The sequence below is a fragment of the Ammospiza caudacuta genome, chromosome 8, assembly GCF_027887145.1.
Source record: "Ammospiza caudacuta isolate bAmmCau1 chromosome 8, bAmmCau1.pri, whole genome shotgun sequence".
In the NCBI taxonomy this organism is placed as follows: domain Eukaryota; kingdom Metazoa; phylum Chordata; class Aves; order Passeriformes; family Passerellidae; genus Ammospiza; species Ammospiza caudacuta.
Genome location: NC_080600.1, coordinates 18,220,752 through 18,236,304, shown reverse-complemented (window position 1 = coordinate 18,236,304; position 15,553 = coordinate 18,220,752). Strand labels below are relative to the sequence as shown.

Here is a 15,553-nt window from a genome sequence, read left to right as displayed (position 1 = left end):
AATTCAGTTGACATTTGGAAGTCATCCTTTTGCTCGCTTTGATGAGACCAAATCCATAATTGCTGAAAAATTAACAGTACAGCTACTAATCTTGCCATGATTGTTTGTAAGGGGACACATGCTGTTCATTCTTTAGGCTACATATATTTGTAAATAAGGCACAGAAAAAACATGGGCATTATCCTTTCCCAGGATTTAAACCACTGTTAATAGACCTGTTAATCCAATGAAGAATTGTATTTTTACAGAATTAAAATGTATTAGCCTAGTGAGTACAAAAGGGGCAGTGAAGAGCATTTACTCACAGGGTAAATCAACCTCTGATCAGCTGATCATCAAAACATTATCTGATTTACATTTCTATAGGCTTATGACCATATGAACAGGAAATTAATTTTGGCACTAGGTTCAATGATACTCAAGTCTGCTATGCTAGAAAGAAACACAAAGCTGCTATTCATACTGAGATCCACCACCCAATACAGGACAACACAGATGATTCCTTGATTTATTTGCCCCCGCACTGATAGGTAAAGCATCCATTTTAGAAACTCCCAAAAAAGCAGTCACAACCTTGGCACTGACATGGTGCAGCTCATCCTCTGGAGTATTCACTGTTGGCCTGTACAGCTGCTAAATTCTGTTGGAACAGATTTGCTACCTGTAGGGGCTGTTGTTGAGTTGTTGTTGAACTGAATTGCTGGGTTTGAGTACCACCAGTTTCTTTTTAGGTTAATTTGTAAAACATTGTTTCTCCTCTGCTTTAGCTGACCACATTACAGTAGCTGAAGCAGTTTTTTTCATGTCATGGCACTCTCCACGCTTTCCTCCAAGTATTTTGCCCAGTGAAAACAGACAAGAGTAAAAACTGGACAATGCCCTTTGACATAGTACTTTGTTATCCTGCCTAATGCTATTGAGGAGAAAATTCCTTCTCCCACCTAATGCTGCTTATTTATTTATTTATTGGAGATGAATCCATGTTGCTTCAAGAGGCTTTTTTCTGTGAGATAATAGCAGCAGCTCTTCATAGATCCATTTGTTGCCGTGGTGATCTGCCTACTCCTTTTGTTAGTCCGCCTCTGCTTCAATAAACCCCCTTCCTGTTATCAGCCTGGTGAAAATGTCTGCAAGTTCTTCAGAGCTAATAAACAGCATACATCATTCCTTTCATCTGATCACTATAGCGTGGGGCCGTATGAGAGTGCGAATGGCGCATGAATTGTGCAGCTGCACTAATGGAACTCGCAGGATGAAGCTCGCTCCGCCGGGCGGGTGCACGCAGGGCGCTGCCTTCCGAGCCCAGCCCGAGGTGCCAGCACTCAGAAGCTGCACCTTTTTTGGAGCACCAGGCAATGACCTGTCTCTCGAAACTAATAATGTACAGCTCTCCGTGACCTGTTTCAAAGTTGCTGGGTTTAAAACAAGCTTGAGGTCTCTTCAGTGTTTTCAGCCAGCTAAAACAATCTTTTTTTTTCCTTTGTCTCCTGTCCTTACGCCTCCTAGGAATGAGATGGAAAGACACTTCTTGGAGCTACTGCAGTTTAATATCAATGTTCCTGCCAGTGTTTACGCCAAATACTACTTTGATCTTCGCTCCCTAGCAGATGACAATAACCTGAGCTTTCTGCTGGAGCCTCTCAGTAAAGAGAGAGCACAGAAGCTGGAGGTAAATGGTCTGAGAGTGGCTGAGCTGGGGACTCCTCTCTCTTGTATGAGTAGTAAGAGCATCTGTTGCTAATCATGTTAAGTGGCAGTTAGAAAAACTAAAAAGCTTTTAGATTAGTGTATTACAGGGTAATTTAACCCTTTTATAAATACAGTTAGCACTTCTAAAACCATGCATAGGCTAAGCTAGAATTCTGAGGAAAGGAAGGGTTTTGGGAGCTATTAGAAAAGTCTAGCAGATAGCAGAATAAAATGGATGTTATTTTGGGAACCGTAGTTCAGCTAGGCTACTTAAGATTGAAAGGATTAGAGTCATACGTAATGGATTGTCTGTCCTTCCCTGGTCACAGTCTGTATTCCAAGCACCTAGAGACAGTCACACTCAGACCCTTCTAAATACTACCAGCTGAAGGTTTCCCACTGCATCCCACTGCACAGCTGCTTTTAGATTTAGAGGGAGCACTCTTACTGCTCTCATGCTTTAATAAACAATTTGTCTGGGGGCAGCTGTAGAAATAAGTTGTGGCTTCCCACCTTTACAAAGAAACGCTGCTTTAAGATAAACTTTTGGAATAGCCCCTTGTTGGGAACCCTTCAGAACGCCCCAAGGGGTGTAAATGCAGATTACTGTCCCTTTCTGCTCCATGGAAAGGCTGCCCTTGTGGGGAGGCCCCGCAGCCTTCCTGGCATGAAGGCTCGTTTTAAAAAGCTTTAACTTCTGCAGAGTCAGTATTCCTAGTTGCTGGAGATATGTAAGACTTTTTGAAAATATACAAATTACCTGGGTTCCCAGGGAAATTTCTTGTTGGATCAATGCAACCTTTCATCTGTCCAGGTTTAATTGATGACTCTGCATGTTGTTTTGTTGACCTTTCAACAAAAGCATTACCACAGGCCCTGTACACACTGGTACCACAGTCCCTTTCAGAGAGGGGTGTGCTGCAGATTCTTGGCTTATATTGTTCCATTGTCCACCCCCAATAATTCTGCCAAGGGCTAGGGATTTTATTTTGTCCCATAAGCGCCTGAAGTTCAGGAGTAAGTGGGATCCCTCCTGGTCCTTTGGAATGAGAAGTATGATATGCCTATGAATTCCTTTATTTAAAGTTAAGCAATGCAGCTCTTCTGCTTTGTCTCACCCTTGTTACTTGCACTTTAAGCTAACACTGTCACTAATTGTAAATGTGGTTGTAGGGCAGTTCATAGTCCACAGGAAATTGTTTACTGAACTGCTCAGTGCCAGGGCATAAGTGGATGATTTACAGATTGTGAGCCTGTTTTGTTTCTTCTTTCTTAGTATTTGGGGGCTTGGTATTTAAAACCAGAGTAATTTTAGACCACTTTGTAATTCGCTATCATGCACTTACTAATGCATGTATATTGGACATTTTGGGGTTTAATTCTAAAATGTGATAAATATTTAGACTATTTGCTAAAATTTTTAATTCTACTTTTCAATTAGAGGCATATAAGCAGCTGATTGGAGCCTGTATAAAGCAGTGAATTAGTGAATTCCAGAAACTGAAAACTGATTTACACCATATGGGCAACTGGGGCTAAATATGTCAACACAGGTTGCTGTGTGATTGATGTGCTAGCATTAGAGCAGGATGGAGAGTCTGTCTGGTCTTGCACCAGGAGCTCATGCCGCCAGTGTCTCAAAGAATGCCACTCTTGAGCCAAATGCATGCCTCCAGAAGGTCGGCAGAAATAAATGTAAATAATTATTTTAAAATACACTTAGAACTTTATTCATGCTCAGAGTGCTTTTCACCTTTTGAACTTGCAGAACACTGGGCTGTGCTGAATGGGTGCTGGCTTAAAGGGAAGGTGCAGGCTTGTAGCTGATCACAGGACTCTGAAAGTTCATCTGGTGATAGGTGGTAAATTATTAATGGAAGTAAATGTTCAGGGCTGAAATTTAGTTTTGTTTTTTTTTATTACAAGTATCCTTATTAATTTGCATTGATAATGCCTGAAGTCTCCAATCAGAAACAGGCCTTGCAGGGGAGGAGATGCAGTATTTTTTGACAATTGTCTTACTAGGATTTAAGTAACTAGTCTTGTTACTAGAACAGCTAGATAAGCAGGGCAAAGGCAAGCCAATAAATTCATGAAAAAGCAATTCAACACTGGATTGTCTACATGTGCTAATATTTAATTGCTATAGTAAAGTACCATGGCTGCCCTCCCATCTCAGATCGTGGGGGTGATCCTGGTAAGAGAGAAAATGTTGGGAGTGAGGGTGTAGAGAAGGTAAAGGCAAAACAGACACACTAGTAGAAATTAATTTCCTTGGCTTGCTTGCCCTGAGTGGCCAAGTGTAAGATGCCCAAGGGAGCACAGAATGCTTTTCAGTTTGAACCTTTTTTCTCAGAGAAATGCCTGTGTGCATTTCTGCAGTGTTGAAATAAAATTTTTGTGCTGCTGCATGCACCAGACCCAGCTACTGGGGTAATTTTCAACATAACTTCCACAAACTTAAGTCTGAACTGGATCCAAGTTTTTCATTAGATAGTGAGACTAGTGAAATAAAGAAGATACTTGCATGTGGAAACCACTCACCTTCTTTAGGTCTACTGTTCTGATGGCCCATGTTTACCTGGGGACAGACCCCATTACTGCTTTCCCTCCAGAGCAGTCCTTATCTATTGTCATTCTGGAGAAAAGCCAGAAGTGTCACCGCTGCAGAGCACCTGTGCTGGTGGAACTGCAGGTGTAAAACCTCCCTTGGAACGTTCAGACCTTCCTAATGCGGGTTTTGCATTTTGTGTGTGTGTGTGGTGTGCAGGCAATCTCCCGGCTGTGTGAAGACAAATACAAAGACTTGTCCAAAGCTGCTATGAGACGATCTTTCAGTGCTGATAACTTGGTTGGTATCCGCCGTTCTAATGCCATCCTCTCGTGAGGAGAGAGCGAGGAGCAGCACAGGAGCAGCACGCCAGGAGCCGCAGGAATCACCACTCCACGCACGCCAGCCAGCCCGGACGGTGGCTTCAGCAACGGGAGGCGAGAGGGAGCCAGCCAAGGGAGCCCAGCGCTTGAAGAACACACTTGGTGCAAAAGACAAGACCTTTGTCAAATCAACTCTCTCCTCCTTTTGATGTATCCAGAGGTGCAAAAACAAACTTATCTCCTTCTCTCCTCCACAGACGTTTGCTTACTATGTAGGCCTATAGCTGTGAACTCTTGAGGTTTTTAATAATAAGTAGTTTTAAATTTTAGAATTTAAACACTAACCACATGACTATAGTTACAATGTTCTTCCCTCCTCTCCCCTGTCATCCAGAGTCTTCGCTGCATTTGTATTTCAGGTCAATGCAGTGTTAACAAAAACAACACACGGGACTCTTAAAGTATAAAGCCGCTCTGGAGCTGAAAACAGTAGCATAGACACATGTTGATGGCTTTTCCCTGGTTTGGCTACTAAAAGCTGCTATTATTGGTGATGTGTTCATACCAAGAAGCTGCCCAGCAGGAAGGAATTCCGTCTCTGCACCCACAACTTCACTCCAGTAAAGATTGTCAAAAGACTTTGAATGTTTTGACTGGGGGCAGAGATACGGTTTTATGTATTGTTAAAATGTATAGGGTCCATGCTGCATTTCTTGTGAATTATGGTGCTTCTCCCATTTTCTAATACTTATGTTGCTCTGGAAGAGATGTAATCTGTGTATTTTTCTGAGGCATTGAATGAAAAAGTTGGTCTGGAAACATCATCACCATCCCAAACAGTGTAGCAATCCAGTGGTGAATGGCGTGTGTGCAGCACTGCTTCTCTGAGTTCTACTGCAGATCTTTTGTGCTATATACAGTGAGTTCCTAAAGCTGATATTGTGCATCCATCTGGCTCTCCTTGGGTTTCAGTTTCCTGGGAGGAAGTTACATTCATAATGAGACAATAATGAGTTTGAGAATCCTAGACTACCTATGAAGGTAAATGGAAAGATATTGTGTTCAACTGAGAATTATCAAAAAGCTTTCTATAAACCTTTTTTTTTCCCAAAGTGAATTTTATCTTGTGCAACTGCTCTAGAGGCTTGGGGTTTGCTCTTTCTGAGACTTTAGAACAGAGCTTACTTTCAAGCTCTGTAACTGAACTCTAAACAGGATAAGTATTATTGTAGACTCTTCCTGTTACAAGTCTTTGTAGTATCTTCCCTTCTTGGATCCAAATAGGTTCTAGGCAGTGTCCTAGGAGCAGATCTCCCTCCGAATGACACGGGTTTTGTGCACTTCCTCTTACGGCCAAGGCCCAGAAACTTACACTGAACAACAAGTCCATCTGCCTTTGGGAGTGGGGCTGTGTGAGTGCCATCATCAGTGTGGCTGCACTCAGCTGTTCAAGTGATGCATACAGCCTTTTGCAGTATGCAAATGTGCCAGCCCCTGGCTCCCAAACCACGGGACTTGGCACTTCAGGTATTGATCTCAATTCAATACTGAAAATAACACTACATCTTCAGGTGGTTTTCCTTTCTCATGTTTGTATTAAAAGAAAAGCTAATAAACTCTATTTTAATTAAAGTTAAAGGTGAAAGGTGTGTTCTGTACAGCTGTTGGATTCCACTGCCCCACAAAAAAGGAGGGAAAAAAAAACCCCAGTGGTGTGTGTGAAAGCCTCTCCATTGCCCCACCAGCCTATCATCTTCATTTGGTCCCCAGGGGCTGGCACTGTCTGGCAGCAGACTCCTGGGAAGGGTGCAGCCCTGCATGGCTGCCCAGATCTTCCCACATGCTCTTTGGATTTAGAACTTGACTGGGCTGCTCAAACAAAACCACTCACTGACAGTTTCTTTGCACTTCAGTGGGCTTTAAGTAGGGCCAGTCCCTCTGGAGGCGATTTGATGGTGTTTAAGTCCTCCCTTGAGGAGCACTAAATTGGAAGCTACAAGTGACCAGCTCCTGGATTGACTTGTGACCTAATTGCTAACGAGCTTTGCTTCCCTCAGCACGGCCAGGTGCCTTCAGCTGTGTGGGATCAGCCTGGTGCACTCTGCTGTGGGGCTGCTCCAAAAGCAGCCACTCACTGGGAGCTGCTCAGCAGAGACTGGGGCCACTCATTTCCCTTTTTTCCCTTTCTCCCTCCAAGAGATGGAGACTCTTCCTGCTCATCTGGATGGCAGGTGAATGACATCTCAAGCTGATGGCTGCTTCTGCAGTACATCCTGCAGGAGACAGCTGCTATGAACCTAATTTTGCTTTGACTGTTACGTGGCTTTAGTTTTACTGTAGCCCAAAGCACATTATCAATGGGATTTTGATCTATTCAGCAGATACGAAGCAGGTCTGAACTCCAGCTCAGCTTAAGAGAGAAAAATACCAATTCTGTGAAGGGGAAATACCCTCCAATTTGCACTACTCTGTATGCTGGCAACACTTTTCTCAAAGAGGCAAAAGAAAAATTACAGTCATGGTCCAAATACTGAAATTACAGAGACTGTTACCAATCTCTGCTCCTAGGGAAGAGAAACTGGCTATGGGATCAATATACTTTGTTTTTCTTAATCCAATAGCTGAATAATAATCTGTGTTGAGGTGACCTCTGCCTGCTTTGAGTTCCAGGGCAGCACTCCCCATCTGGCAGTAAATGCTGTTTGCAGAGACAATAGCTGTGTTATGGCCCAGCAAGAGTGATGTGAGCACCAGCCAGACTAGCAGGGGCAGCGTGTATTAGCAGGGGCAGGAGGCCATGGAGGTGTTAGTGGGTACAACCCTAACCCTTCCCTTTGTGTACAGGGACTGTGTATTTGGTTTCCTAGGGAATTTTATGAGAACTACTTCAGTTTGGGTTTGGCAGTTAAGAGGACAGGCACTTGAGGATGGAATAAATGTCAAGACCACTGCTCCTGGATAAGAGTAGAGGTGTCAAGCATACCCTGAGCAAGCAGAATTGGACAAGAGCCATTGAGGCAAGAGCTTGCACAGGAGGTTGGCAGGAGTGCTCAGGGCAGGGTGAGCTGCTCGTTCACAGCTCAGCACTGGGCAGGCTGCAGCCCCCAGCCTGTCCTGGGATTTCCCACAGCACCACAGTGCAGGACTATGACATAGAACTGGTATTCCACATCATTACCTCGGAAAATATCCTTGCACCAAATAAGCTGTTTGCCAGCAGAGAGTGAGTTACAGGGTGCTGCCAAAGTGACTGTAGTGCCCTTACTAACACCCTCCCCCAGTGGACTGACAAAAGAGCACTTAAATGGCAGAGCATGGGCCTGTTTGTCTTAGCATGAGGAAAGTCTCAGGCTGCCTTCACAGACAAGGCATTTTCTAGGTCAAATAACCACTTTGGCTTCTGATCAGTATTAAAACCTATTTGAAGAGCCACATGGTCCCCATGCCATCAGACATCCCCATGCCATCAGACCCTGCCATTCCCCACACCACCCAGCCTGAACTTGTGCTGCATCTCCACCTTTCAGCCCCACGGAAGCCGGTGACTGCCTCGAGGGTGGCTTAAGTTGACCAAGTGGAACCTGGAGAGTCCAGGAGCACAGGCCAGCTGTGAGGGATGACATGTGTGCTCAGTGTGTGCTTACGGGGACACAGTCCTGCAGGTGATTCACACACTGCCTGCAGGAGAGGCCCTTCCCTTGCTCGGAAACAGTGGCTGGAGGTAGGCGGTGGATGGCAGTGCTGCCAAACTCCTATTTACCGAGGAGCTGAGGGCACAGCAGCTTCCTGCAGGCAAGAATGGCAACAAGGCTGCCAGCAAGGTGCTGGAGTTACTTCCAGGAGCAGGCAGCAAGTGTCCACAGCTCCTTGAGAAGAACCTGATGCTGAAATGGTTCATGTTCCCTCCACACCCCAAAATTGCTGCCCTTTAAGCAATAGGATCAGTCTCAATTGTGTGTTTTGCCTGTACTTGAACATGGGGGGCAGATCCCTGCAGAATCAGGTGAGTCAGGCTATGGGACTGTCAGGCTTATCACTGGGTGCTGGAATGCTGCTTCCAGGTAAGAGATCCTATCTGGTGGGACCTGGTGTGTGCCTACACACCTAACTAGATAGCAGAGTCCTGCACCATTAGTCACCACGGAGCCAGCCTTAACCCCTTGCTGTCCCTCCCCAAGTGCTCCTCGCAGATGGAAGCACGGCCACCCAAAGGGGCCAGCGTGCAGCATCGTGCTTGGCTAGGAGCTGTCGTCTGCTTGGCCTTAGGAGTACCAAAGGGCACCTCTTCAGGGCCTGATCTCAGCACAGGGCAAGGGACAGTGCTGTGCACACCGCAGAACGCCAATAAAAGTTGATAGTTAACCCTCTTTTAGCAGCGAGGCGTGACCTTGGCCTGTCAGGGAAGGTGCTGTCAGCGCGGCCACGGGCACAGCCCCGAGCACAGAACCCGGCTCAGGGCAGAGCCTGGCACTGAGGGCACGGATGTGTGCCATCCTCCGTGCCAGGGGCAGCGCTGTGTGGGGTTCCTGCACATGGAACATGCCATTCCTGTGCCACGCAGTGCAGCTGCCTCACCAGTTCCCCACGATCCCCAGCGATAAGAGCCCGGCTCGGCCCTCCAGCACACGCCTCCCCCTCCCCCAGCAGGTAAGCTTTTAAGGTAATAAACACTCTAACAGAAGCAGAAGTAAAGAAGACAACACACGCTATTTTTTTATCCTCATAAATAACTAATCTTGATACTTCTCTTTGAATAAAATTTCTTCAGCTTTTCACATAATATAGTACAGTTATTTAAGCAACATTGAACAGCATGGGTAATGGAAGAGGCAAAACCCAACATGTAAATTGGCTACAGCAGACAGGGCACACGGAAACGGCTCCTTCCCCCCTCCTGCCACTTGTTGCTGAGAAGCCAGGCTCAAACACGAGTTGATTGTATTACCCTACCATTACATCAAAGCTGAAAATGCTCTCGCATTTTTCAATAGGCAACGGTTTGTAGCTAATCTTAGATTTCTTTACACAGTCAGTTGCACTTTGGAAAAAAACAAAAACAGCAAAATACCACCTTTGACATGGTTTTGTTCATTGTATTGCATGATGTGTGTTTAGCTGTATCTACAAAAGGCACTATAGAGAGAGAGAGAAGAGTCCAGCAAGCAAGGTGTGGACTGGAGGAAATTGGAATCATTTAATGCCCTGGATTACAGCACGAGACTACCCACAGTGTCTCTGTGCCTGACCCGCCCCACTGCTGAGAACACACCTGTCCCTAGCCTGTATCAAAGGTCACTACATAAGGCTTCTTTATGTACAAGTTAGGCTATAATACAACTATTTACAGTGTGTAACACAACATGGTGCAATTCTGTCCACAATAAAGCACTCCAACATGCTGGAGGGGGTGAGCCCTATTGCAAGAGTGCAGATGGGTGCAGCTGAACAGTCCCTGGTGAGCCCTCACACCTCTGTCTCCTCTAACCAGGACTCCCCAGAGACACTCATGCAGTACCTTTATCCAGTGATAGGCCTCTTGAGCGTTCCCTCACTTCCCAGGTTTTGGTTTTAAAATGAGGTGGAAACCTTTTTGACTGAAGTGGTCCAAAGGTGTTAAGAACAACCTCAGATCCTTGCAGTCCTGCAGGAGCAAAGCCAGCAGTTGTTCTCCAGTGCTTGAACAGCTGGGTCACAGTGCCACGCTTGAAGGAGGGCAAAAAGGACTCCTGCAATGGCTGGGTAATTTCATACATCACCACTGCTTAGGGCAGGCAGAAAAAAAAAATTAAAACCCAGGTGCTTTCACAAGTGGCCAGAGGCAGCCAGCCTCATCCTGCACCACAGCTGGAGCCCCTTGCCCTGGCTGCATTTAGTGACTTTGACAACAGGCCCCCCCCACTATTATTCTACTTACTGAAACCCAGCTGTCACCACTGCTTAACGCCAGGCAGTGCTGCTCTGTCAGTGCTCAGCTGCTGTCTGATCCAAGGAAGTGAAAACAGCTTGGGAAGTTGGAGGAAAAGAGGTATGAGTGCTCAGCTAAGTTTTCCTAAATTAACTGCTCCCTCTCAAACCTGGTACTCTCTCTAGCAGAGGCAGAGCTTTGAGAAAAGCAGCAACAAGTATTGAAGCTGACTGACTGGAAAACCCAGCTGCTGCTCCGGAGAGACAGCCTGCCACCTGGCTGGGACACCCCCATGCAGTCACTGCTCACTGCAGGGGTGCAACCACCCTTTTAGGGTTGGTTGTGCCACGCTCAGCTGCTGTGCCACATGCCACAGCTGGTGGGCAGGACACAGGGCCTGCCTCCCTCGCCCCAGGTAACCCATAGGAGACAAGGGGGACCGAGGAACTCACCCCGCTGCAGAGGCGAGGGGCACGAGCGGCACCGACCCTTCCAGGGCACAGGGCCCTCGGGAGAGCCCGGCTGTCAGGGACAGAGCCCCTTGCCAACCCCGTGCTGGGCCGGCAGCCTCACACCCACAGGGCCCCTTGTGCAGCCCCCGGGTTCAGTGGCTCCGTGGGCAGTGCAGCTGGCTGCCCATGGCAGAGCAGGAGCCGCTGCCGCCCAGCTGAGCCAGCTCCCGCCCGGTCTGAGCCCCGACTGAAGGGAGCCAGCTGTGCTTGCCCAGGGCAGGAGGGACCGCAGGGGATCACCTGGTCCCTGCCTGCCCTGCAGACAGCTGGGACCCTGTCCCTGTGGCAGATCCTCTCCACGGCCCCTTCCTCCTGCACTGCCACCACCCATGAAGCCCCCGGCCCGCACAGCTCCTCCCCTCCTGCTCAGTGTGCTGCTGCCTGAGCAGGGCCAGCGGCTGCCTCACACCAGGGCCCCCAGGCTTCCCCTCCTCAATGTGTGGTGTGCCTGGGGGCTCTGGGGGCACTGAGGACAGGCTCCTGCTCTGCCATGGGCACCCAGGGAAGCAGCACCCCCTGCCAGCTCTCCCTGACCCACTCTCTGGGCTTTAGTGAGGAGCCCAGTGGCAGTGCCACCTGGGGTTGGGGGCCACCATCTGCCCTGCCTGCTACAGCTCTGCCTTTCGCCCTGGCACCAGCAAGACCTGCCCAGAGGCTCGTTGAGGGACACAAATCAGTGCTTGAGGACCTACTGCCACCTGATTGGCCCACAGGCAGCAGCATCCCAGGACCCCAGCCAGGATGTGGGACCCCAAATGGGGCATACATGGCAGTGCCAGGCTCCAGACCACCCCGTCCTTCTGCCCCCACATAATTGGCAGCACCTCCTCCTGCCCTGCCTGGGGCTGCAGCTGCTCTGTGCCCGTGGTCCCAGGCAGCACCACCACGGTGGGGCTGAAGATGCCAGGAGTGGCCCAGCTGTCACCCCCTCTTCTGTGGCCCAGGGTCTTCGCAACCCTCTCCTTCCTGTGGCTGGGGTCACCGAGGCTCCCTCTGGTCACACATGGGACAGCGGGACCTGCTTGTGGTATGAGGCCATGCTGGGCAGCACCGTCCTGCCCACCAGCGCTGGGCTGGCCTCACCGTACACCGAGGCGCCCGCAGGCTTCCTGGCCCGGCAGCAGCGGGTGCTGAAGCGCCTCCAGGACTCCAGTGTCTTGCCAGACCAGATCCAAACGCCGGAGGTGATCCCCACCACAAGGCACATGAAGTACTTGAGCATGAAGACAGCATAGTCAGGCTTGGGGCGGTGAGAGTTCCCCGGGCAGGAGCAGTTCTGTGCCTGCTCCCAGGCCTCCCGGTTGTGCTGCTCGTAGATGTAGCAGGCGATGACGATGGTGGCAGGCACGGTGTAGAGCACGGTGAAGATACCGATGCGGATCATCAGCTTCTCCAGCTTGTCGGTTTTGGTGCCGCCCTGCTTGATCACGCTGCGGATGCGAAAGAGCGAGATGAAGCCAGCCAGCAGGAAAAGGCTGCCGGTGAAGAGATAAACCACTAGTGGTGCCAGCACAAAGCCACGCAGATTCTCCAGGCTCTGGTTGCCCACATAGCAAACCCCAGCCACCGGGTCACCGTCAACAGAGCTCAGTGCCAGTACAGCAATGGATTTGGCACTGGGGATGAGCCAGGCAGCCAGGTGGAAGTACTGCGAGTAGCTGGCAATGGCCTCATTGCCCCACTTCATGCCAGCAGCCAGGAACCAGGTGAGGGACAGGATGACCCACCAGATGGAGCTGGCCATGCCGAAGAAGTAAAGGAGAAGGAAAACTACGGTGCAGAGAGCAGGGCCTGTGGTCTCGTAATGGATATGGTGGTGCTCTGGGTTGCAAGCCACATTGGCGTGCCCTGCCACCAGGCGCACGATGTAGCCCAGGGAGACGAAGAGGTAGCAGGCAGAGAGGAAGATGATGGGGCGCTCAGGGTACTTGAAGCGCTCCATGTCAATGAGGAAGGTGGCCACGGTGGTCAAGGTGGAGAGGAAGCAGAGGATGGACCAGAGGCCAATCCAGAAGGTAGCGAAGGTCTTCTCATCCTGGGTAAAGTAGGGCTGGTAGCAGGGGATGGCACAGTTGAGTACCTTCCCGGTCCTGATGCGGTTGTACAGCGGATGGGACTCCTTGGAGATGGGGATCAGGGGCGCTTTGCACTTGCAAGTCTGACCACAGTCCAGCCCTGAGAGGCGCTGCCCATCGAGCGGCGTCAGGTTTTTGGCCATGTCCTTGGCAGGGCGCGTGGGCTTCCCAAAGAAAGGCGGCAGGGTGGTGGCTTCCGTGTGGTTGTATCCCATGCAAAGCACCTCGGAGTCCCCCAGCACCGGCAGGTTGTCACAGCTCATCCTCTCGGGCCAGGCGAAGCCGTACTGCTGCATGATGGGCGAGCAGCCGGCCTTGGCCCGCTCGCAGACGGAGCGGCAGGGGGGCAGCGGCTTCGTGTAGTCGGACAGGCAGATGGGGGTGTACATGCTGCAGAGGAAGAAGCGCAGGTCCGGGGAGCACTGGATCTCCACCAGCGGCCAGAACTGGTGCACCTCCAGCCCAGCCTCGTCCTGCGTGTCGTGGTTGAACTGGTTGGGCATGTAGGTGAGGTTGTAGCCGATGCCCTTGCACATCGGCACCGTGATCTCCTGGCACACCAGCGCCTTGGAGGCGGCGCGCCCCGCCGCCGGCAGCCCCAGCAGCAGCGGCAGCCCCAGCAGCAGCAGCGGCACCGGCAGCCCCCGGCCGCCCATCGCCGCCGCGCGTCCTACCGCCGCCGCATGTCCCGGGCACCTGCCGCCTCCGCGCCGGGAGCGGGGCCCCGCCGGGAGCGAGAGCGGGATCCCGACCGCCGCCACCGCCGCCACCTGCGCTCTGGGGCGGGCGGACGCCCCCGCTCCGCGCCGTGCCCGCGCCCCGCCCCGGGACCGCCCCGGGACCGCCCCCGCCGCTGGCCCCGCCCCGCCGGGGCTCCCCGCGGCCGCCCCCGCGCCGGGCACGGAGCCCCGCTGGGCGGAACGCCGCGCTGCCCCGGCCCCGCTGCTAGACGCGTCCCGCTGGCTCCGTGCGCCGGCTCGGGGGCAGGCGGCCGAGTGAGAAGATGACGGTGCTGCCAAACCACGACTGCTCCGCATCTGTGCATCGCCTTCCCCTCTTGCCCGCCGGGCCCCTCCCGAGACCCGGCACCCTCCGCCCCCCCAGGGCCCCGACGGCCCGGCCCGGCGCGAAGAGCCAAGCGGCTGGAGGCGGAGGGCAGGCGGTGCCCGCGGCGCTGCTGCCGCTTCTCCCCTTCCTCCTCGGGCCCTTCAACCCCTCTTCGCGGGGAGGGGCCGGGGCTTCGCCCGCCGTAACGGGACTGGGACGAACGGGGGAAACCCTGGGTAGGGGAAGGGAAGACGTGAAGGGGTCCTGACCGGCTTTGCCTTGCTCCGGCCATGGCACATCAGCCCGGGTACAAGGGACACTGTGGCATCTACCGGCGCTGCCCACGCCCAGGGCAGCGCTCCTGACTGCCGGAACGCTGAGCCTCGGCGGGAAGGAAAGCCGCCCCTGCTCGCGTGCAGGCGGCTGCGCTACCACATTCCTGCCCCGGATTCCGGTCGCCATCCGCTCCGCCAGCCCTTTTCTTCCCTCCCAGGCGGGTGGCAGGCGCTGCAGCGCAGCGCGAACCAACGACGAGACCGCGCCGGGGCAGAGGGCTCTGCCCAGCGCCCTGGGACCGCGGGCTCCTGCCAGAGCCACCGAGGTGGTCACGCTCAGTTGCCAGGAATTCCAATTCTCCAGTCCATGCATTCGTAAACACCGAAATTGCCAGCCCGATTTTCAAGCGCTTCCCTGAAAGCCCTGAAGCCCACGGCATGTTCAGGGCGCAGAGGGGAACAGACCTGCTTCAGAAGCCAGATTCGGGGCTCCAGACTGCAGCTGCTATGGCAGAGCCTTATTCTGCCCCAGGCAGAAGGCCTTGCACTTCAGTGGATGTGGATGGAAGGGCATTTTAGATCAGAGTACCTGAATCCAGCCCTGGATCTACTAGTCAAGACATTCCCACAGCACATCACAGATACAGACACCTTGCATTCAAGGTTTGGTGCTGGGGAACACCAGCACCCAAAACACCCCTAACTGCATTCAGAGCCACAAAGCAAATACTCAAATCATGACTTAGCTCCTGCCTTCCTCCCAGAAGCAAAACCTGGCTTGCTTATTGCTCTGAGGAGAGTGGCTGATGTACTTTCAGGCAGAGCACTGACTGCTGATGAGCAAAGCCATCAGTCATTTAAAGGCGAGAGACCTCATGACCACCTCTGAAATCCACATCCACCCAGACTAGGCATGCATATTACTTGGCACTGTCAACTTTGACTCTTAACTTTTTTTTTTAAAGGAAAAAAATAAATCTCACATCCCTATACCTCTTTACACTGTAAGTTTTCCCTGTAATAGAGCTATACAAAAGAAAACTATAAGTCACATGTTCCTTTGGAAGACAGTGGCATATCCTTGTAGCAGGAGTCATAACTTTTAATTCTTTTCCACAATGAGTTTCTGTGAACTAGCAGCCCAGCAGAAAGCAATCACAGACAGTTTCATTATGG

At 51.3% G+C, this 15,553-nt stretch overlaps 2 protein-coding genes across 2 annotated transcripts in view; one reads left to right on the top strand and one right to left on the bottom strand.

The window, feature by feature from the left end:
* The window catches only part of CCNYL1 (cyclin Y like 1), a 36,987-nt gene extending 30,823 nt beyond the window's left edge, over positions 1–6,164 (top strand). The window contains exons 9-10 of the mRNA XM_058809305.1: positions 1,507–1,669; positions 4,460–6,164. Of these exons, the coding sequence (XP_058665288.1) occupies positions 1,507–1,669; positions 4,460–4,576 (280 nt within the window). The 3' untranslated portion in view covers positions 4,577–6,164. The remainder of the gene's footprint in view (positions 1–1,506; positions 1,670–4,459) is intronic.
* A 4,911-nt stretch (positions 6,165–11,075) lies between these two features.
* Positions 11,076–13,711, bottom strand: FZD5 (frizzled class receptor 5). Its single transcript, XM_058809549.1, has one exon. It carries the CDS (start codon positions 13,709–13,711, stop codon positions 11,978–11,980), a length of 1,734 nt encoding a protein of 577 aa, XP_058665532.1. The 3' UTR covers positions 11,076–11,977.
* Positions 13,712–15,553: the final 1,842 nt, after the last annotated feature.

What these genes read in the sequence shown, in the direction of transcription:
- FZD5 (XM_058809549.1), bottom strand. Translation starts at nt 13,711, where the DNA reads ATGGGCGGCCGGGGGCTGCCGGTGCCGCTGCTGCTGCTGGGGCTGCCG.